This window comes from Xiphophorus couchianus, chromosome 18 (genome assembly GCF_001444195.1).
Source record: "Xiphophorus couchianus chromosome 18, X_couchianus-1.0, whole genome shotgun sequence".
In the NCBI taxonomy this organism is placed as follows: Eukaryota; Metazoa; Chordata; class Actinopteri; order Cyprinodontiformes; family Poeciliidae; genus Xiphophorus; species Xiphophorus couchianus.
In genome coordinates, this window is record NC_040245.1 from 20,313,242 (window position 1) to 20,337,772 (window position 24,531).

General features: G+C 37.4%; 1 protein-coding gene across 2 annotated transcripts in view; it reads right to left on the reverse strand.

The window, feature by feature from the left end:
* grik4 (glutamate receptor, ionotropic, kainate 4) overlaps positions 1–24,531 on the reverse strand; it is a 334,582-nt gene that overhangs the window by 67,586 nt on the left and 242,465 nt on the right. For both annotated transcript variants that reach the window (XM_027999192.1, XM_027999193.1), the window contains 3 exons: positions 11,678–11,839; positions 6,307–6,459; positions 3,337–3,441 (listed from right to left, as the gene is read on the reverse strand). In XM_027999192.1, the coding sequence (XP_027854993.1) occupies positions 3,337–3,441; positions 6,307–6,459; positions 11,678–11,839 (420 nt within the window). The remainder of the gene's footprint in view (positions 1–3,336; positions 3,442–6,306; positions 6,460–11,677; positions 11,840–24,531) is intronic.

A 24,531-nucleotide genomic window follows, 5' to 3' on the forward strand; every position in this document is an offset into this window, starting at 1 on the left:
GGGTTTGTGGGCTGTGAGCCAGATTTTCCTATGTGCCAACGCTCTGCCCCTTCGCTGTCTGCCTGACTGCGGCAGCCCAAACCAACAGCATGTGGGAGGTGTTTTGTTAACAAAGCATCCAACAACCCCGTTCATTGTATCCCCACCGTATAACACCTTGCCTCTTTCCATTACCATTACTGGCATTGCTGTTTTGCAGTAGTTCTGGTTGAAATCATCACATCAGACCTGATAGTGTTATCCTTCTGCTTGAATGGCCCAGTGCCAGACTAAAAAGGGACGTGAGGTGAGACAGACAAGGTTAATAAAAGCGTCGGGCCACTGACTGACGGTTTCACAGGCAGCTGAGAAAAGATGTTGTGCTCTCTTTCAGGGAGGAGCGTTTTCATGAGATCATCCACTGAGAGGGTGAGAACATAGTGAAGCACTGTGAAGCCTTCTCATCCTGTATCTTGTCTAGCAGGTGATACAAAAACAGCTACTTGGAGTGCTCCAGATAAGAAGGCACAAACAAAGCTCTGTGCCATAGCAGGGTGGTGGCAGTTTGTATGATAATTGATGGATAATAACCTGTATAGTGTACATAATGCTGCACAGACAGAAGGACAACTCAGAAATGAGTGTGGTTTTATAGCTGTCAGGGTGAGAGGCAGATATTTCCTTGGAAAATGCAATGTACATATTTTTTTTATGGCCTCATGAAAAGAACAGCACAGACACCGTTTTACATCATCTTTAACCCCTCGGGATGATGTATGAAATCATAAAAATGTGCACTCACACACTCTTTTTACAGCGAGCAAAATTATCTGTCACTTCATGACACAACAGCAATATTCAAAACAATATCTGATTCTTTTCCCAGGGAACAAATGTGCTACAAATAGTCAATTTTAGTTTTAATGTATGTGAACAATAAAAACAAAATGAAACTGAGAAAAATATCATTTCTCAAAGCAAATGCTTATTTTTTGAGACCAAGAACTAGAAGTTAAGAAGAATTGGACGACTTGGACCAGAAACTCAAAAACCTGCTTTTCTTTAAGTGATCGCAGCATATGACACTGCTTGGTCAGATTGAGAACAAAACTCTGCCGCTTCCAATTTGTTACTGAGTGGATATTCAAAGTAACTTTCATTATCAGTGAGGTGTTTTACAATTAAGTCAGAGGAAGCACAGAGTTGGAAAAAGCTATTTAAATGGAACATGTATTTTCCACCACATGTCAAGACAAATCTGTGGTTCAGTTAAGGCCTGAGTGAGTGATATTACCGGATGACAAAATGTGTTTTGGAAAGCAAAAGATTTCTTACTCCGCAGGAAAAGGAGTCAGTAACGTTAATAGCACGCACTATGCTAACTGTTAATCTTTAAATGTAAACATAATAATACTTATTTTGTAGTATTACTAAATCCCTGTTCTAGAACAGCTAATCTCATTTCGAACCAAAATGGTTTTCATCAAAGAAGACCCTGGAGGCGTCGACTATCGACAAGAAAACACAAAAAGCAACAGTGGAATTCAAGTCCAATAGTTTCTGAGATGAATGACCTCTAAACCCAGATCTGTATCCATGGAAACATCTATAGAAATATCTAAAAATGCCATTAGAGATGACATTGTTCAAAGCTCAGAGAGCTTGAGCAGCTGTTTCAGTAAGAGTGGGCTAAACTACTGGCTGGCAAATACATGTGTCTCATTGTGAGAGATTACTTATTGGTGGTGATTGCGATAAAAGGTCCACGCCATTTTCATTTGTTTGATTATGAGATTTAGATTTTTTCCACCATAGAGGTTAAAAATGGTACCAAGTCTTTTTTTTCTGTCACAAATTTCTAATTATGTCATTATTTAATGAAACTGAGCTCTTGCAGAAAACATGGAGACAATTTAGCCCTGATGGTACTGCAGTTGATTGTTTACATTCATCCTGCACAACAGGGCACACTTCTGATCGATATATACTTTAAAAAAAACTGCAGGTGAGGCAAATGGGTTTTGACTAAACTGATTAGCAGGCAGCATGTGATGCAGAAAGCATGATATGTAAATCTCTGCGTTATCTTTACAACACACTGCGAATAGCGGATAAGGTTCCTCAATGTGTTGATTTTGATATCATACATATCAAAACACATCCCTGGTAGGGATGAGTGAAAAAGAAAAAACATGTCGGTCAACAAAAATACAAAAAAAAGAGGAAAATTAGGCAGCAAAACTAACCAGAATACACTATTGTCCATTTGAATGCCTCACAAGATTTGTTGTAACATTCATAAATTATCTCCCCTTCTGGACATGTTGCTGAGAAACTGAGTGGGAAAAAGGCATAACTTTTGAAGAGGAAGTACATGGAGATTTGTTTTTGCACATGAACTATTGTACAGCAGTTTTTAGGATGCAACTGATTGATGTCATGGTAAACTTTGAGTTTAAGGCAAAGTCTCTGCTTCAAACTGCTCAGCATTAGAAAGAACATGCACACTTTTACTACAAGAAATGGCAGAAGAAAATCACTAGCTTGGACAATTTCTAGCTAGCTCAGCCCTGATTGACTGGTTGGAAACTCAAAGATTCTATCTTTTTCCAATGTTTCATTACGCCATAAAAAGTGTGAGCAGTTCACACAACTCGTCAACAAAACTCTGGTTGTTTTAATGACATGGGCTGTGCACATTTACTTTGTTAGCAATCAAATCCAATAAACCTTCAGTGATGTAGTGTATATAGGCATAGTTTACAGAAAAAGACAAGAAAACAGCATAAAGAATCGCAAACTAAAAAGTGTAACATTTATCTAAAGTTTTAGACTCTTCTGTTAAAGCCACGATAACAGCACCAAAAGCCCTCCTTTCTTCAAAGCAGACTTCTCTTTCAATCTAAATTTATTTTCCCCTTTAAGTGTACTTCTTTCACCTTCAAAGAGGCATCCTGAATATTTAATTTTGTCCTCTGGCACATCAGTTCCTCTGCCAGCAGGATAATGGAGATTGTTTGCACCAAGAAATGTCAGCTGAGCAAGTGTTATCACAACTCCCTGTGGTACGATTCAGCGAACTGTACCCAACTACCATAAAGAAAAGTGCAAGATTTGCCAGAAGTAGCGCCCTACTGGGAACGGGACTGTGTCTGATCAGCAGTGTGGACAGTAACTGTGATATTAAAGCGAGTGCTTATCTGAAGAGTGATCGGCCAGTCTGTGTTGTTTCACTCAAGCATACAAGGCACATTATACAGCACTTTACATTTTGTATGGGCTTAGGCAAATGATGTCACTAAAGCATTTGAAATTAAACAGTCTTAACCTGTAGCATATGGCTGAAAGTTACTTTACCTGCCTTAGGCCTTCCTTGCTGTTCTGCATGATCCGCAGGGCATAGTTAGACCTCTGACCTTTGCTGTTGAACTCAATGTGTCCTGTTAGGCCGTCCAATTCTACCTATCCAACACAGAGAAAGAAGCTCGTTAGAACGTATTCACCACCACTGTGATATGTGTTGAGTTCATCTATAAAACTCTGTGTCTTAATGCAAAGATGGGGTTATTTATTTATAAGTGGTACACTAAATGAAAAAGGCTAGACCAATTAATTTCTAGTGAGACTACATTTGAAAGCACTCTTTAAAATTGTTTACCTAGAATTTTCTTCTTCATTAGCAACAGTACCAACATCAAACATTGGTGGGCAACACGTCAATAAACAGGCATAAAAAGGCCTGAGGGTGAGTCTTACTTCACTCCTCAGAACCAATTATCCCTATTCAAAACATCTGAATACTCATGTCAAGAGGAAGGTTTGTCCTTGTTATTTATATGTGGAGACAGGGTGAAGGTTCAATGCTGCCTGTCTTTTTAAATTGAGTGGTTTACCCTACAAAAGAACAAACTCACACTGCATAAACAAATACTGTAAACTTACTGTCTTAGTATGTTTTATTCCACCACAAACACTATAATGATTAGTCTGATGTACTGCAGAGGCTGTGTTGTGCACAGATGTTTTCTCATGAGCCTTGTTAACTTCTAGGTGAACTTTACAGCATTTTACATACCTTAACTGAGCCCTGCTCTTCCTGACGTCATTAAGTCAATAGGCGAGTTATGAAAAATTGTAAATCCTGAAAGTTAGGGCAAACTTTACCTTCTCTATGCATAAAAGGGTTATGACAATCGTAGACCCATAAACAGGTTCTAGAGGTTAAGAGTCTTACCAAACCACAAGTTGACTACTGGTGTTTAAATGTGTGCATTTGTGAGTGCAAAGGGTGAATGTGGTTGAAGAGTGAAGGACTTTGAGGACCCAGAATTTGTCCATAAAAATGTTTAATTACTTGGTTGATGTAAATTAATTGAATAACACAATTATGAAGCATCCATAAATTCCTGTAATCTCCTAGTGAAATAATATCAGTATCAGAATGATATTATGAATGCGAGTAAGTTTCAGTCTAAAATGTGATTTCACACTCATTTGCTTTCTTTGAGCAAGAAAGACAAACAGATTGATATCAAACACGTGTCAACTTTAAGGATTTTAATCCCATTCAGTCATTTATCTCTATCAAGAAAACCCTTCACTTCGCTGACACCCCGTCTTTATTTATCTCTCCTTCATTGTCCCTCAGAATAATGCAGAGAAACTATAAACTGACTGAGTAAAGGGAGACATTACCCTGCACCATGAAGATCTCAGAGGTAAAACACATATTACATTGTAACAAGAGGTGCAGTAAGAGAGAGCGTCACAAATTTGCATAAAATCAAAGCTACTACTTTGAGCACAGAAGACTTTCCAGAAACTTTGGGGTGTAGGGCCAAAATATTTGCTGATGTTCAACTTACTGAGCAAAAAAAAAAAAAGAAAAGAAAGAAAGAAATGGAGCAGTGCACAAAAAAGTTCTAAAGTATTCAGTCGCTGATAGTTTAATACCGAACTTTGAATTGTTACATTTTGCACACAATCTACCGTCTGGAAAAATCTGTAGGCGATATATCAAACGTCACCTAATTAACGAGCTCACTATGAGAAAGTAACATGATTTCCATGACCACAGATACAGGCACTAATGTTGCCAGTGCACTCAAGATTAATACCTGTGCACAGGTACAATTACGTGATAAGTTATCAGACTACTGACTGTGCCAGAACCTAAAAAGAAGAATTTTATTTTCTGCATGGATTTACTGTTTGATCCACCACCTAGGTAATAACACGGCCAAATAAAGAAGATAATGTTTTCCTTAAAACTGGAAAGAATTTTTGCCTTAATTTAGCTTTTACCATATTTACTTAAAAACATTGTAGGTCGATTGTCGATGATTGAAGACAACAATCGCTGCCATTTTTATGGTAAAAATATAAAACTCTGTAGAAACAAATGTGGCCTCTTGACTCAATAAAAAGACTGTTAGTCCTATCTTATCTACTGAAAAAGTAGGTCACTCATTAAGGCAACTTGTTGAGCACTTATCACAATATCATTGTGTGACAACCAAATTTTCATTATTACTTTCAAATATAAACAAATAAAAATAACAACAGTGATGCAGTTTTTTTCAGCATTGCACACAAGGTTTGAGAGCCTTCACCCTTCATACATTTGGAAAATGCAAAATTTAATGAGTATGTTTTTAGATATTTTTTTTTATCATCATCAGAACTAAAGCTGTTGCTTGGTGTTATTGGTGTTGTCATCTCCATTGTAGAAAGAACGCTTTTGATTCAACAACATGACAGCTGTGGTGTTGCAGAGCGGCGACTAATTGCTCTAAAATGTCATCATTATCATGTTTAATCTCGGAAAACGAGTTAAGAAGTTTGCAGTTATTTACTGTGGATGTATCTGACTATTTCTCTTTCTACAAGTCTGTTGCTGTGTTTCATGTGTTGAATGTGAGTTTCAGCCTTGTCTCTTCATTCTTCTGTGGGTCTGTTTGTTGTGCCTTTCTCCAAAGTAAGAAACAACACACCTAATCCAGCTATTTTAAATCAATTACAGGATGAAAACCACTTAATTGGTCTCCTCTCTGCAGCTTTGAAAAGGGCACAAAGAACACAGGCATATAGAGAAACAGGAAGACAAGAAACAATGTGTGCAATTAACAAATACACACATGCAAAAACTTTGAGGAGGCTTATTTGACTCAAAAAAATGCAAAAAATATAAATATATTCCCTAAAATTTCAAACTATACCCTTATAATATGGGTATAGTCAGGGTATAGTCAGTAGAGGAACTGACAGTTCTTCTACTGACAGTTCCTCTACTGTCAGTTTCATCATTTCCATCAAAGTTAATCTTACCATCCTAAGGTAATTCATGAGGCTTGTGCCGTGCTCCCAGATTTTGGATGACTTGCAGGAGAGCTGAGTAGCGCCGACGTTCTGGCTACGGTTCAACTCCTGGACCGCTGCAACCACTGCATATACCGCATCAAAGAGCAGGGCTGACGAGAGCTGCAGAGGAAGAAGGTGAATCTATTCTTACTACATACACACACACACACGCCCACACACCAAAACACATAGAAACCTCCAATAACTCAAAGTGTAACATTGAGTGCCTTTTGGTCAGTGAGGGGTTAAACCGTCTGTAGACTGGAAGTGATATTATTCCATTAGATCATGAGAAAGAGTCTGATCTGCTGACAGCGATGAAAACCATCTCTCCCTCTCTCTCTTGCTGTGTTTCCTATTTCTCGGAGAGACTGTCCTTCCTGCTCTCATCACCAATGAAGCTGGCACACCCCGACTATTTCAATTACTGTCTGCCGCTCTCAGCAAGGGCCAAAAACAGTGGGAGAGGCAGCCTTTCCTCTCATCTCCCCTGAACAAACGGCCTCGTCACCGCCGCGCCGTCCGTGCTACATACAGTTAATTAAAACACCTAATGTCTCTCATAAGAAGCTTATTGAGGGGTTGAGCTTCATCGTTCTTCATCTGTTTAATGGAACAGGAGATGAAGTGACCCAAAAGTTGGGGGAGATATCGATAAATGTAAAAGAATGAAAGTAAAAAACATTAAGGGAGTGTGCTTAACTAAAGGAGAACAAGGTTTCAGTAGATCTGACGTATAGTATGGAGATTGTGTTTAATTTTAAGTTTTGGTTTTGCTGTCGCCTTGTTTCATATCTGGCAATATATGTTGGCGTGCTAAAAAAGACCCTAAACAGGTGTTATGTGGAAATAATGTGGATTTGTTTAGAATAACAAGAACTGTCACATTTTTTAAATATTTGTATTGCTTTTGATGCTTGACTGATTTTAGTGGTTGGCCACTGTTAGGGTCAAGGGCATGGTTTCTGGAAAAGAACGGGATTTGACCTCTGAACCTCTGGGGGCAGCAGCCATTTGCTCTAACAACCGAGCCTTTGGAGTGCCATATGTGCCAAGTGACCATCTGGGAATTCAACTTCAATCCTCTAATTGTCTGATTATTAGTGGAATTAATCAGAAAGTAGGTCAGCCAGTCACTTCCTCTTTCAGTTTTAAGCATCCTACACCCCTTTATGAATTAATCTTCACAGAGTGTCTGCATCAATGCAGTTTCTTCTGTTTGCAATTGTCAAAATGTTTGCATCTATTTATTCTAACAATCTAAAGTCAATCTAAAGTTGACTTGTTAAACAGGTAACAACAAACCCATAAATTAATCAGAATATTTTTTTTAAATAATGCCTGACATTTTGACTATTTTCACATATCTGAACTGTAAAATTAAACCTATTTTTCTTGTAGGCTGTATACTCAAGCTTCATTTGAATACTTAAAAAAATGTGTTCATATGAAAATGATTGTATTACATCAATTCTATACATTGCAAAATGTGGAAGCCATTACATAATACTGGGATAATACAGGACAATTTTCTTGAACAATATCTAATATTCTAATCCTAGTGAAAAGAACTGAAACACCATAACAGGTCTCGTTATCTAAATTTGTTAACACTGTAAATGTTATGCTTATTCAGTCTATAGCTCACAGGTTGCCTATACCCACCTTCACTTAGTAAAGCCTATATTCTGTTTTTGTCCACATTTTGGCATAAGATGGACTGTCAAAAAACATTTTATTTAGGTATACAGAACTGTTATTTTCCCTTTATTAATATGACATACACCATCTGTCAAAATAAAATAAAAGAAATTTACACATCTGACATAAGATCAGAGTTAGGTTGCTTTATTCCTCACCCCTTCTCAGTGTTATTGTCTATTTAAACACAACACCCACTTTGAGTGAAACAAGTGTTATGTCAAAAGGCGCATGCCTTTCCAAAACTTGCGCGCATTGTATGTGGACCCTGTGACGGAGCGGCGACCTGTTCAGGTCATTGCTAGCTGGAGCTAGGCACTAGCACTCCTCGTTATCCCACAAGAAAAACCGTGTATGATAATGAATGGAGGCATGTGCACCTTTCCTTAAACTGGCATTGTGCCGAAGTAGCTGTTGCCAACTGAACCTATTTCCTCTGCCATGAAGAGGAAGAGTGTCAAATTTTCACCTTACAATATTTATGCAACGCCCAAATGTTTTTTTTATTTTTATTTTTTTTTAACAAAAAGTGGTTGGAATGCATCTTTAAAATCTCTATATCTAACTTGACTGTTATTATAGACTTTTTTAAAAACATTTGACAAAACCTAATTATTTTCTTTTGAACAGTTTTTGATCTTTAAACTTTCAAGCTACCCACCCACATGTTCTCTTTTAAAAATAATGGTGCAGGACTTCAATTTTATGAATGCATTAATGTCTTAGTGAAACACATGTACTGGTAAGGTCATCTGTTAGCGTTTTTTGAAAATGTGCGAGAGTGAATTAAAAGGGTGTAATCACAGTGGATGTCTAACTGGGTTATAATCAGTTTCTTGCTTGGCTGCTGTCAGCTTGTATCCTTGGTGGTTATTTGCTAATTAACTAGAAGTCCTAATTGCCGCAGGCTCACCAAGTATCCAAGTGACCCGCTGTATAAAGAAGACGCTTTTTCAAGCTATGTATGAATTATTCCTAACTTGTTTCACCTCACATCTTTAATTAAACTGACGGCTAGTGGGTGCGTGCATAAGACCGGTTTCTTAATATGTACTTTTTTCTTGCTTAAAACATAAAATTATGTTAAAACTAAAGCCCTGAAGCTATTCATCTGCTCTGAATTTTGATCTGAAATTTAATTGAATTTTCTACAATGTCTGAACTTTTTATGATTTTATATTTATTTTCCGCTCATGCTTTTGCTAATTCTTATTTTATTGTCATCACTTTTATTTTCAAAACTGGTGTAAGTGGTTGAGGTTTGTCAGCTGCCCACAAATTTTCAATGGAATTTTATGACATCTGCTCCAAAACACAGACTTTGTTGTTGCTAAGCAACTTCATAATTAACCTGGTGGTATGTTTAAGATCAATCTCCATTTGCAGCTTCAACTTGTTAGGTTCTGAGGTGCTACTTCAATTTTTTCACACAAGGTTCATTCTTTCCTCATGATGCCATCTATTTAGTGAAGTTCACCAATCATCTAAACTTTATTATTTGGAAAGGTTTTAATAAGGATATTGCGTAATGTATACAACCACATGTTTTAAAAATTATCTAAACCAATTCAGGATTAACTAAGTTTATTCTTGAAATGTCATAATGTTAGAATGGCATCGTGGACAAGCAGGAAATCCTGTCATTATAGCTCTTTCTTGGCGTCTGAGAACACACATTCACTGTCATAGCTGGCATAGTTTCTGATGCAACACTAAGCTTCTGATTTTACGACAGGCTTAAAGACAAATGGATGAGAACGCCGGGCCTTCGGGGCCTATTAGAAAGTCAGATAATGCTCATAAATTGTAGTCCCATAAACAGCAGTTTATGAGGGCAATTTACCATGTTTTATTTGGAAACTTTAAGAGTGAAAACTCCAATGATCCAGTTATATAAACTAAGCATAATAGCAATTAAGACACACTGTATTCAACAAATTTTAAACGAATAAGTATATATTTTTAAAAACAAATAGCATTATAGAATATAGTCAATACTGAACTCCTAACATTTTTGATAATTTATGAGATAATTTAGGACGAGGCATGTTCTGCGATGGGCCGTTAGCAAGGAAGAAACTATTATATAAGTAATAAGGTGGTGCTAAGCAATGCTAATGAGTTGTCTGGGAAACAAGAGCAACACATGATCATTCAGTGTCTTTCCTTGTTAATGTGTGCAACAGAGGTTCAACCCAAGAACTGTTGTCTGTGAAGCTTTAAAAAGTCCTGTGTGGAAATAACACAGCTTAGCATAGTTAGACCGTGACATTCAGAGCAGAAGCCCCAGATGTTTTATGAATGTCCTCTGAATTTATGAGAAACTTAAAATACATAACCATAAAAAATCCTTTAAATAAGATTCGAATTTCATGTGTTTACTTAAAAAAACAGATGTAGTCATGCACTTATATGCCAGTTCATTTCCTAAGTCAGCTGAGACGTGTGGAGGAGAAAAAAGGTTAATTTCTGCACAACAGAATCAGGTTGGAAGACAAAATTAATTTTATCCAGCTCAACTCAAAGAGATCTGAAAATGTTTTTGTCATTAATTATAAGATCAATATGATCTTGTGTAACAGCAGACAAGTAAAAGTAAACAGAAAATCATAAAATGTTCAACAAATAAAGTAAAACACAATTAAAAGTTGTAATAAGAACAAATATAAAGATTTTTACACATTTCTGATTATGCTTTGCTTTTGTCCAAAGAGTCAAATGTTTTGTTGGGATCCATTTTTACTCAAGAACTGATCAGACCTAATTCCTAGGCGTTCCTTGTGCTGAAGACATCGCTGCCAAAACTTCCCTTTGCAATAAAGAACTGATCCCTACTACAAAAGCAAGACCTGAATCCCAAATCCTTGACTTTGGAGTCAACCTCCAACTGAGAACACGAGCTCTGAACATTTTCCTTCTAACCTCCTGGCCTGGAAGAAGATTTATTTCAAAACCTTCAAAATGTTCACTGGAGAACTTTGAAAAAGTGGTCTGTATACCCCGTGTTTCTGAGTTCCCATAGAGATGAGAAAGTCTCTTGATGCGTCTACCTATGCAATGGCGACCTCTCCATTCCTCGACCAAAAGGGTACTTTACCTGGTTTTTCCAACCCAAAGGACTGGAGGTTTTGCCGAGAACCTAACTGGGATTAGCCAGCTCAACCTCGACACCTGCCTGAACATTTTTGGTTTCCAGAAGTTTGATTCCAAACAAATAAACTACAAATATGTTTTCCTTCAAAATATTACAGTAAATTTTTACTCCTTAACAGAAAACATTGCAACAATTGGGGAAATTTAAAGTTCTGGCAAAGAGGTTGCAGCAGTAGGCGAGCTAGAAGAGCAGTGCAGTGATAAAACATACAGTATATTGAGGTTATTTTTCTTTCAAGAAATTGGTTCAGTTTTAACATAAAATAACAAATAATATGTGTTTTTAGCAGAGACCATAAAAGTTGGAAGTTATAGTGTGATTAATATATAGCTGTATCATTTTTATGATTAAAAGATGGAGGGGATGAAGAGTAAAGTGTTTAATTCATTTCCTCTCAACTAATCTGCTGAGAACTGAGAGGTCACGCTTCATTCTTATGGTCCATCTTTCCTGTATGTGAGATGGTTTTATTGGGTCACTAACCGGAGTGCCGGCAAAGGGTGCATGGTCACAATTCTCCTGCCAGGAGCGATTGAGGCTGAGCACGAATTCCTGGAAGAAGGGATGCGTTTTATTGAAGACTGAAAACCCGACAATGTTGACCCGCTGGTCAGCCACATCGTCCAGTCGTAGCAAAGTGAATTCCTGTGAGGAGAAAGGAAACAGAGAGAGAGGAAACGGTTACTGAAGGCACGCAGCACACTTTAATTGAAGCAGTTGTTTGCTGCCACCAATTCACCCTCATTTGTTTAAATTACAACAAATGATATATCGAATGAGTGTCAAGGTAAAAAGGGCAAGTGTTCATTAAACTGGTTTACATACAATTTTATTTGTATGACTCACTTTCCATTAACTTCCATTATTATGGTTGATTTGACGTGGAACAGCTGCAGCATTTTATGCATTTTCACTATTTAGGCAGACATCACTGCACAAAATTAAGCATTTTCCACTGCCACATGAATTTCCTCCCGTGGAGGTCATTGTACAAACAGTGCTGAAGATACAATGGGAAGCAAATATGCTGGAATTACCTGCTGATTGATGGAGAGAGACTGTGACAAACTAGAGAGTTGATGGGAAGCTGATAAAGGACACCGAGACCTGTAGATAAATGGGATGGAAATCCATTGCATACCAACGTCTTCAAGGTTGTGAAAAAAATGGGAAATAGAAGTCATTTGTTATTTTGTTCTTTTGCTCTGGGGACAATCTTTGCCTGGGGAAAAGCAGTCAGGGGACAAGGTGAGAAATGAGGGAGTGCAGGAAAAAGAGAACGCAGAGGTGTGACAGCAGATGGACGTCTCCTGAAGGTTAATAGAGGTGTCAGAAACCAGTTCCCCCTCAGGTGGCGGCCTTCACCTGTCGTACCTTTTGAGTCATCCACATTATGACAGCTGGACCAAGCAAAGTCTAGCTATCTACCTGTTTCCCACCAAGGCCAGGGACTTGGGAGATAAGGGTTTGTGGGGATGGTAAATGTTGGAGAGGAGACTACGATAGAGCTAACACTGTGCAGCGAGAGGTGACATGTGGCACTGGAAACAAATGGGAATGGATGCAAGGAGTTGGCTGTTAGCCACTGACATTGTAGTCTGTACAAACCAATAATTCCTCAAATACGACATAAAATCATTGTTTTGTTATTAAATGACTAACATCCACCTTTTATCAGCATAACATCATGTAGTTTTACCACAATAGAGTAAGTTTATCTGCATTGAGTTAAAAGGAAAAGTCTTCTTCAACCTGAGATTTTAGGTCTTATTTCATTGGTAAATATGGAGAACACATGGGGGTTGTTGTCACTCGTAGAGCACAGCTGAACTTTATCTACAGTTCATCAGACTCTACAGAATAAAGAAGACTGAACACTTGAATTGAATCAAATACTTCTTAAATAGTGGTTTAACAAATATATATGCCAGCAGATTGTTGCAGCATTTGCAGTTTTTTCTCACTTTTCCCTTTAAGCAGATGCATCTGTTTTTACATCAACCAACAGCAGATATGTCACCCTAAAGGTGAAACAATGTTAAAAATGTCTGAAATCAGGTATCTTGGTTTCATATTTACATCACAAAAACTCATCTTTATCTCTGGGATGTTTACACTTTTTAGATGCAATATGAAATGTGATGAACAACACATTCTTTTCAATTGATGCAACTTGTTCAATCTGTCCTGCCTCCATGTGCTTCTTGTCTTTGGTTAGCTGTAATTGATGCGCTAGCTTCAAGAAATGCAACATGCAGTTATTTAGCTTTCACTTAAAAAGAGATGAGTTCTTATAATGATATTAGATCATCTAATTTGTAGAGATTTTACAGTTTTCAATCAGTGTATTTGAGCTGCCATTACATGCAACTGTGTGCAACAGAAAGCAGAATTTATGGTGCAGAGAGAAAATGAACTCAAACTGGTTCAATAACTGTGCTCAGCTCCCAAGCCTTTAAAATGCTGTGAAATGAACACATACTAGGATGCACCCTAAACTCTTTGTGGTGTTATAATAAATAGCAGAACTTGAAGGGCAACATTAAAAAAACCAAAGTGAAAAGAGAAAAATTATGAAATGCTAAGATGAAAAATATAAATAAGTAAACCCTGAGAAATCTGAAAACATTACCCAGAAACTCTGCTAAGCATAGAAAGATAATGAAAGCCTACAAAGGTCCACAATTTCTAATTAGCCGAAAAACATAAACATGAAAAACATAAAAATGACCGTCTCCTCTTTTAGAACTACACAGATGAGGGGGTATTAAGTAAATCACATAAAGGACATTAACAGACAAAGAGTGAATAGGTTCATGAATTAAATAACAGACACGCAGGAAAAGTGGAAAAAAGCTCTTAGACCACAAGAGGACTCGGCATGAGTCACTCCACAGTGGAGTAAGAAGAAGAGACTGAGCTGATACTAACACGGATCAGAGGAGGGCAGGAGGAAGCAGGGAATATTGACTTTGAGTGGGAGGCCTATTATCCCCAGTGCTAACCCCACAGAAACCTGTGAATCCTAAATGTTTAATCATGCTGACAAGCAGCAGAAAATTTCTTGTGTTCATCCAAGGAGATGGTTGGATAGAACTTTATTAAAATGTCAGAGAATGCCGTCCACATGAGAAAAAGGAAAGCCTAGAAAAGATTTAAGATGGAGATCTAAGCCTTTTGAATTGAAGATGAATACATGCAACATGTGAAGGGTGCTTATCTTAGAGAAGCAGGAAATTTCTGGAAATAAAATATAAGGTGTAATTTTAAGCAAAGTGTCTTCATAAGGCTGTAATCCGTGTTCATTGGGAAAACTGAACAAAAAGCTGTTCCTTTTGGATATCATTACAGCAGCCAAATACAAATATTGACATTTACATGATTGAAAGCACCCAGATTCAGTTTGCGTCAATAATAAGAACACTTTCCAGGCTCCCTTTGATTCCCCAGAGTCCTCCCTCCTATGACATCCTGCTGTCACTAAAAGGGTTGTTAGTCTGGTATATTTCTGCCGGGTGAAGTGCACTTGATTTCGGTACTGAACAGATCATTCCCATTTCTGATTGTACCCAACAAAAGGTGAATAGATTTTTACATGAAAAATCGGTGGGCATAGATTTTGGTGAGAAAGTAGCTCTGACCTCTCAATAAAGAAAGATTTTTTCCCCCCACTAGGTTTCACTGTGCCTTGAAAAAGTATCAAAGCTTTGGACTTTTTCAAACTTGTTCCCATATTACGACCTTAAACTTCGGTGTATTTAAAGGCATTTCATGAGAACTATGTACGCACAAACCCTAAAGACAATTTAGAGAGACCAATTAACATAATAGTAATATTTTTGGTTGTGGGAGGAAGCTCATGCAAACTCCACAAAGAAAGAAGTTGGGATTCAAACCAAGGACCTTCTTGCTGTAAGGCAACAGTGCCACAAACTGCGCAGCTCTACACAGACCCGCTGTCTGTGTAGGTGTGTCATGCAGTCATAATGCAAACATACAACTACCAAAACTCAAAATACTACCGATTTTGAAAGACAGACCAACATCAAATAGTATGTGTGTTAGGATCCTGGGTTGTTTTATGGGTTAATTTATTGATTCCAGTTTCATTATTATTCTAAGTTCCTGCTTTCAGTTCATGTTAATCATTAGAGAATGTGGGACTTTTGAGACAGGGTCTTCTTTTCAGCCTGCAACAATAAATCATGAAGTAACTATTAATTACAATAGCTTTAAAATAAACTCTTACTTATGTTATTCTCCAAATCACCAATATTTTGTGAAAAATTTTATTCCACAGAGCAGTTTGAGCCTAAAGGGAAAAAAAAAGAAGTCTAAAACAGAGCTTATACGTTCCAGGAGTATCTTCAGGACAACTAAATCCCTGGTTAGACTTCAATCACTTATGTAAACATGTCAGAATACAAGAAAGATCCTTTGATATTGTTTCCTTTAGACTTCCTCCGTGTTAAATGAGCCCTTAAGGGGCCTCTTAAAAGCCTTTTGAGACTGTCCATGTAATTACTGACTAAGTATACTTTCATAGATCATTAAAGTGAAAGCTGTGCAAATGGAGCTATCATTAGCATGTCCCTGTAGAGGGACTGTATATTGCATATATGCATATTTCAACACGCGTAAGCTTGTATTGCTGTCACAAAATGAGGGGTGTGGCTACAAACATCTAAAAAGAGTTTCAGAACCTGAGATAGAGAAGCAAATGCTAAACAAAATCCAAGGTCACCGAAATATCCTCGAGCTATGCCTGAAAGAAACTAATGTGCTGCATTTGTGGGCTTTCAGGGCTCAGAGCTCGACACACAGGCACATTTAAATTCAAGTGGTGCCGTGCACAAGTACACACAGAAGCACATCACATCAGAGGACATTACACTGGTGTGCATTCGTTTTCTATGGACTTCATTATATGCATTCCTTGTCAAATGTGACCTTTACCTTAATATTAAGTCCACACTGGAACTGGCTAAAAAGATTTATGTTCCTGTTGCATGTGTAAAACATGGAGATACAAGAGAAATGGGATTGGACTTTTGGATTTTTTTTTTTTATTGTCGCTTACCTGTAGTTAGTTAATTTTCTTTTAAATATATGCACAGCAAGAAGTCTGCCTTAAATAACTTTTATACTGGCTTTTTAGTCTCCGCCATGTGACAGGATCATTTTTATAGTTACTATATGACTCGCCACCCAGGGGGGCAGTCTGTCATTGGGTGGCACATTTTCTCTCCCTATTCATGTCTGTGTGATCCAGGATATAAGCTTTAGAGGGATTTGAAGGGATAAGTGGAAGGGCAACTTCATCATATGATAACTAAAGTCACAATAGTAAAGTAGCTTTTAAAGACAAGCAAATCTGTAAATCTAATTGTGCAATTTTTCCAAATCCTGTCAACTGAAATTAATACTTACCACCGACATACCTAAGATTTAAATTACACTCTATTAAAAGCTGCTTTGTAAAATATTTCAATATAAAACGGAACTGTCAACATTAAAGTACACTCTTTCCATTTTTGTTATTGTCGTCGCCATAGTGGTCGGTAATTGTAGAAGCATTGTAGTATTTTTAATAATCTCTTCACTCTCTTTTTAACACACAAAAGGCTTTTTGTATTACAGCATGTCTTTGAGGGAAAATACAGTCTCCAACCTAAATTCAATCTTTGTGTTCCTACTGTGTCATAAACCATAGAAAATACAGCTGAAAGGATATTGTACTTCAGGGGTCTCCCTAGCTCCCATAATCCTTTGTGAGCCCTGAGAACTGCTGAAATCTGCTAAGTCTTGTTAGCAAACTAAAATAAGCAAAATAATGGACACGAGCAATGCTTGCAATGCAAATAAAGGGAAAAAGACAATATATAGGAGTACAGTTCGTTCCCATTGTAGTTAACAAAAACCAGAGGTGGTAAAAACAAACAGCAGATGAACCAACTCTCAACCAATGAACAGGGTATATGAACCGAATAACAATAAGAATACAGAGGGAGGAAAAAAATACAGCTGAAAGTTAAATCAATTAAGATAGAGAGGAAGGTGAGACATAAGCTGGCACAAGTGAGAGCTTAAGAAGCAATGGAGGAGTGAAACAGAGTGACAGAGCAGGGATGAAGGAGGGGTGTGGGAATGACAGCATGGCCAAGGGCCCGTGACACCGGCTGTCACCTGGAGATCAATCAACAGTTTGAACGTGAGCCAACCAAGCAAAAACTGTTGCTTCATCCTCCCAGCTCATCTCCCTCTGAAAATCAACACAATATGGAAGCCTTAACTTCCATTTCAGCTCCCTTTTCTGTTCTTTAGCAGCCCTTTTATCATTGTAAATGGAATTTCACGTTTGCCCGCTTTCTGGGATGTCTCACTCTTTTCTCATGTCTGCCAGTCATGTGACTGCACACAAACCATACCACTATTAAAGATGTCCAAATATATGACCACTGGTGTTTGGAACAATATAGCCAACTTGAGCAGTGACTAATGAGACCCCACGAGGACTGATTCAGCTGATAGTAGGATCCCAAGTTATAAAGCGTACCTCTCCTTTACCCTGCTGAACTCTTTTCCCATCACACAGAGAGCATTGGTATATTTCCTAGGAGACATTCCTAAAATATACTAAGGGAAGTTCACCCTTTCATGTATTCAATCTCATACATTTCAGTTGCTTAAATGAAAGGGACAAAAACATTGTATGAAAGAAACAATTTTTAATACAATTTGTGAATGAAACACAACCATATTCCCTGAAACGTGACAATATTTTTAGATGTAATGTTGAGAGGCTTGTATTTAGTATGCACGGTGTGTTTTTAAAAACAAAAGATGCTTCTATTCACCATATTTTTCATTGTTAATTTCAATGGTCTCTGTATTTCAATGAGCTTGAGTCATCTTAATACTCTCAAGGGGGAAAAAAACTGTTAAACACATTAAAATTAATGGATTTTGTTGTTTGTGAGAATTACCAGTCATCCGTGTTATATGATGTAAGAAACATGATAATTTCATATTAGTCATAATGACAAGATTCAGTGACGTATGAATCAATATTCTAAATTACCATCCGTCCATCCTTTGTCCTGAGTATTAATTTAGCAAACTCAAACAGTACCACTGAGGCATACTTATTTAGCTTTTCTCATGGTCATCATTGACCATGGTCTGTGTGAGTGATATTGAAGCGTGAGTTTCCCCTCTGGGAATTGAGAAAGCGGCTTAGGATAGCACCTGTGGGGGAACTCACTGTCCCCTCCCTGCAGGATGTGAGTACTGTCATGGAAGAGGGCATCAGTACATCAGGTGTGAACACTTTGAAATCCTTAGCCAATTCTCCCATTTGCACAACAGCTCTTACATGTTTACATCAATCAGTATAATTGCCTCACACCTCGTCATATTTGTGCGTCAATGTGTGGTACGCATTGCACTCTAATCATTCCGGGAGAGAAATGTGATGGTGAGAAAACCTTGATGAAATGTTTCACGGACTTTGAGTTAAGATTTAATTTGGTTTATAGGTTGTTTTATTTGAAAGGTTCTCATGTATAATTTTGGCTCACCAACGGAAGCATAAATAACCCAGCCACTTTGAAAGATTATGTTAAAGTTAATCTAAGACCAAAATTTAATATGGAGTCACATTAAATGTCTGAAAGAATTACAATGCAGCATAGCTTTAATTCCCCACCTCACCACCTACGTCCAAAACAGCCATACTCATGGGTCAGAGATTGTGTGAGGGATCACACATCCTCCCATTAAATTTGCTTTTACAGAACAACCTTTGCGTGGAAAGTGACGCTCACCAGTTTACAGCCCTGTTTAGTATCTACAACACCTTTATAATGAAGCCTCCTTGCCAATGATCAACACCTGTTTGCATAACTTTGCATAACAAAAGTTATGTAAAAAAGAACACACACAAAATGTACATATTTTTAGCTTATACATTTACTGTTCAGTTATATTTATCCATACTAAGGATATGCTATGGTCATTACAGATGCTGACAATGCAATTAAACACTAAATTAAAACACTAAATAAACTAAACTTAGAAGCTTGTTTAGAGATCTAAGCAAAATTCCAAAAACGCATCCTCTGTTGACCTCTTCCAGTTATCAGCCTGCATTATATTGCACCATTCCCACCAATATTTTGCATAAAAAACAGAAATTGTTGGAGTGGTTTAAAAGAGACATCTATATCCATTGCTGCATTCTTGGATCTTCAAGCCATTGTTTTCTGCTCTGCAAAACGTGGCTGAGATAAAGACAGAGCTGTCACAGTTGGTAATCGTCAGTGACAATTTGAAAAAGGAAGAAAAATCATCTCTACTCTTTTATCTAGTGTGGCACCACTGTGAGAGAAGACACTGAGTCCAGTAGGCGGTGACGAGTAACATTTCAGTAAATTGCATATTGATTTTCTTAATGATAAAATGCTGATTAATGACGTCCCTTCAGCTTTGCAGAGATGGAAGGTTATAACTTGCTAAAACCTTTCGGCCTGAAGCCGACCCTTGCACAGTTGCAAAATCCATTCCTAGTGGCATGCTGATTATCTGCTAATAGCTGAAATGTTCATGCAGTGTTGTGGGCAATAAGTCATTTCATACTTGTATCAATTGCCGCGTAAATTCAGGCTGAGCTGTAAAGCCTCCTGCAGCCTCTTAATTACAATGTTCTCAGGGAGCGTGGGAGGGGAGGGGAGAGGCGGAGGAGAAAAGGAATATTACCAAATGTCAGACCTGTTATGAACCTGGATGTAATTGAAAAATTGAATGAATGATTTACCATGGGTCTTTCTTTTTTACTTGATGAAATTCATCACACCGCTCTGTACAACTGGACATGAAAACTGAGATTGAAGCTCCATCAATTTCTCACGAGTTGCAGTCGTTTCCGTCTGGATACTTCACAGTGTTGTTGGCGCATGGAGTGAACCCAAGTCGTTTCTCTTGCACAGTGAGATAAATTGCCAGTTACATCATTTCTAGCAGGTCAGCCAGTTAAATTCACTTTGAGGTAATTGTGAAATTAACATATATTAAGCAGAGAATGTTGGAGCTGACAAACCAACTTTGTCCCAATGCTTTTAGTAGCTGCATATGTTGTTTTTGGAAATAAATTAACATTTTAGATTGTTATATATAGAATTATGTATGGCTGGAATAATTCTTACACTGGCAGAGACACAACACACCATCAACCCGGCAAGCCACCAGTGTTGGTCCTTTCCAGTAAGACACTCATCTTTATGTTTTATGAAGGAACATCAGTGGAGAAAGCTTCAAAACAGAGATACGTAGGGAAACGTTTTCATATTAACCATGACGACTTCTTTTAATTTTACTGCACTGCTGTGTCCACATGGAGGAGGTACTTTTCATAAAAGGAGGAAAAATTATTAAAAAGCACAAAACACAGCAGGCAATATAAAACTCTGCCTGTTTAAAATTTCTTTTCTAAAATTAGATGTCTTCTATGTCCTTCAATGTAAAGTACAGATTGAAAATACTGATATTGCACTGATATTGAGTAATATTAAATTATTTCAATGCTTATGAATTGGTCATGCTCATAGTGTATCAAATTATATTGTGTATCCTACCTTTTCAGTGAGCGCATCTCTAATTTATGTATAGAATATAACGCAAAATATTAGCAGTGCAAAAACAGTTTATCTAAATATTAGAAGGCAGGCTTTTAACAATTACACCATCCAAAAGGTTGACCTTATAGTCAAATGTCCAAAGCTGTCTCACATAACACTTTTTGTATGCAATTGTATGCAATTGCATCTATTTCTAAATATTTTAAAGTCATTTGGAAGATAATGCAAGTAAAAAGCATCCGAGCACATTTCCTACTCTTAAAGGCAAATTAAGTCCGACTACATTTATTCTGTGCTCCGTCTGTAAAGTGATTTTAGCCTTGCTAGCTAATCTCTGTGGTTGGTAAATGTATAGTGACAGGAGCTCACTGTGATCTTTTGTACTAAAAGGGAGATTTTTTTCTTCCTTTTTCATGTTGTGCTTTAAAACTAAGTTGGTTCTCCAACTTAGTTTTCTGCTTTATTATACAACGCAGCGTTCCCCTTAATGTACGAGAGCACAGAATGCTTGAAGTAGGAGGAAACCTCACACAACCTTAACAACCTGTTGAAGACCAGAATGAGGATGAGGGAGAGACATTGTCCCGTCCAAAAGCTTTCCTAGTCTCATATTTATGTCTTCTTCAGTGATCTTAAGTGCAGAGGGGAGGTGGCAGGGTGTTGTGGAGGTAGTCCTTTTGTGTGGGAGTGGGATGTTGGTGAATGGGTTGGAGGTGGGAAAGTGTTTTTCAAACAGTTTTTACAATTCTGTGATTATTCACCATCTGATTCAACTGCAGTCTCTGAACAAAAAGCATTGAATAAAATATGACGGGACATGCTGCTTGCACATCAATATTCATCTAATTGTCCAAGCATTAATCACCTCCTGATGCAATTTACGTAAGAGATGTCAAGTAAACACTTTTCTCCAACTGTTCAACTGGTTTACTTACATGTAAATACTGATACAGTATCACTCAGATTTTTATTTCTACTTTTGAATGGTGTATAAAAGTACAATATTGTGCTGATTTTGTGTTAACATGTGTAAAAAAAAACAACCCCCCCCTAAAACATACTGTGGTAAAAAATGATTCCAAATCACAAAAGCTTTTCCTTAAAATGCTCTTTCCTTTTGAAGTCCTTTTCAGGGAGTAACACAGAAAATGTGTGGTTTTCCTCAAAAGCTCCCCTGCACTCTTTCCAATCTTAAAAAGTCAAAGTTTCACATATCAAAGGCAGTCATGGCTTGGTTACCAGAGAGGCATTACTCTTTTTTTTTCTTTCTTTTCAAATTATATCCCTTAATATGTAATTATGAGCAATTCTCACATAAACATTTCAAGAAGCAAGAGGCAACCAGTACAAAATGGTGTCTACAACTTTCAGTTACAATTTTCAAAACTTCAAATGTGCCTTTGTCCCAACCCTACCACTAGAGTTAAGAGCGAGAGAAAATTATAGACCTATTGAGCTAACGTGTGTGTTGTTGGAATGTGTGGGACACAGCTGGAGTAAAACACACATGCAGAAACTTCACACAGAAAAACTTCAATTGAGATTTAAAGCCAAAACCTATTTGCTGCAGAGTTAACAACTGTGCCACAATGTGGCCTCAAATTTCAGAGGTACAGTATTCATTGTTATACTTTTCCTGTTGATTTTTGATTTATCATAATATAATGGCTTGCTTAAACTCTGTCCCTCCCCAAAAAACTCCCCAGGATCTAATCCCATACTTTAGAGATAAACTAAATAGGAAAAGAAAAAGAGAAAAGGATTAAGTATAAGAGGGATCGGGTTGGGATGGAGGCAGATAGAAAGTTATCACCACAGAAAAGATGTGACATATGAAGTCTGCAAGCCAATTCAACTTTTTATTGCAAGCCTGGTAGTAAGCTGACTCAGGCACTAGGATTTGGAGAAAACCACACTGCAACACAATTGTCAAGGCTGAGTCATCCAAACATCAGGCTCCGAGGGAGAGTTAGCTGTAACAAGGCTGACAAAGAGTAATCAATAAACAAGAACTGCTCACACATATTCTGAGTCAAAAATGTGTGATGCCACACTGAATTATTTCCATTTTCTCATGATTCAGTTTGTTATACAAACATCAAACTAAAATCTGGCAAATCTTTAGCATAAAAAGATACCAAAAAAAGAAGTAGCATGCTTCTCTTATGCTACTAAAAGGATATACATACTTTTAGCATGAATATGCTAAAAGTAGTATGCTCCAAAATATTAATTCAATATTTGGGAGCATAGCCAATGCGAACTGAAAACAAAATTAAGACTAAAAATGCATGCAGACTACCATTCTAAAACAGCGCATCATCTTTCACAACTTTTCCTTCTGTTGGCTGATTGAACCGGTTGAAATTTTATTGAAGGAATCCAAGTCAGCGGGAGGAAGCCCTGATTTGTGAAGCAAGATTAGAATTGAGCAGGAAGTCAATGGCCAAGCTACTGCTGTGATGGTGTTCTCAGTATTTTCCTCTAAACATAACAATGGCTATAATGTACAAACACCACATGATGTACAGTATCTCCAACAATAAAGGTCTTTGTCCCTGAGTGCATTTGAAAACTACAATCTTGACTTTAGATGTTATTTATAGTAATGCCTTCTTGCTTGTTTTCAGCCTGATGGCTCAGCCATAATGACACCTACCAGCTTCATCCAGCATCTTTACAAGGTCTGTCTGCTTATGTTCTGTGTCTGAAAACATGTTCTGCACATATTGTACAAAAGACCTTCCTTCTCCCGGACAGGTATGATGGCCAGACATCCCGATGTTGTGAATACTTGCTTGAACAGATCCACATGGCATCTTTAGGAATCTGAGGTCAGTACCCAAAAATACTTCTCTTTTCTAGATCTTGACTGATTTATTTAGATTTTCTGTGTCGTCACAAAAATAAGCAGTGAACTGTGAAATGTGAACAGAATCATGGAATTTCACAAACAAAATGCAATCCGCAATAAAATGCAGCACTTCACAGCACCTAACAATATATTAAAGTGTTTTGATACAGTGTGTAAATACACACCTTTGGGGTTAATAAATCTTGTTCAATTGGAACACTTGGAATTAAATAAAATAAAAACAGGAATGTGGAATTTGGAAATAACTTAGGAAATAATAAAATGGAATGCACCAAAATGCATTTGAGGTATAGTTTTAAATACATCCAAAGATAAGTCTTTATTTCACTCTAATGTAGTGAATCATCCGAAGCTCACAAAGCTATAAAAATAAGATGAACTGAGAACATTAACTTAATGTTGCTCTGATAAGATCTGAAACTCTAAATAGGACGTGATAAATCAAGGACAGCTCTTCACTTGCATCTATACATGTATTTGTACCTGAAATTTAAATACAGACCTTTAGTTTGACAAATGTGCACCAAGGGAACCAAGCAGCATAAGGGGCAAAGTAGAATATCTATATGCACATCTCTACGTACCTTAACACATAATTTTTAAAAGGTAGAAGATAAAATGAGACCACTGCCAAGTGAATGGAGAGGACAGACAAACAGGATGTAAACATTGGAAATGCTACAGGGTCTGGAAACATTGTTTCTAAGTTAGAGAAAGAAAATTACACAGAACAATAGCTTTGTGTCAATATTGTGGATCAAACTTAATCAATAACTTGAACATCACCTGAATGTACACATTGCTAGGACAAAGCAAAACAAAAGTGT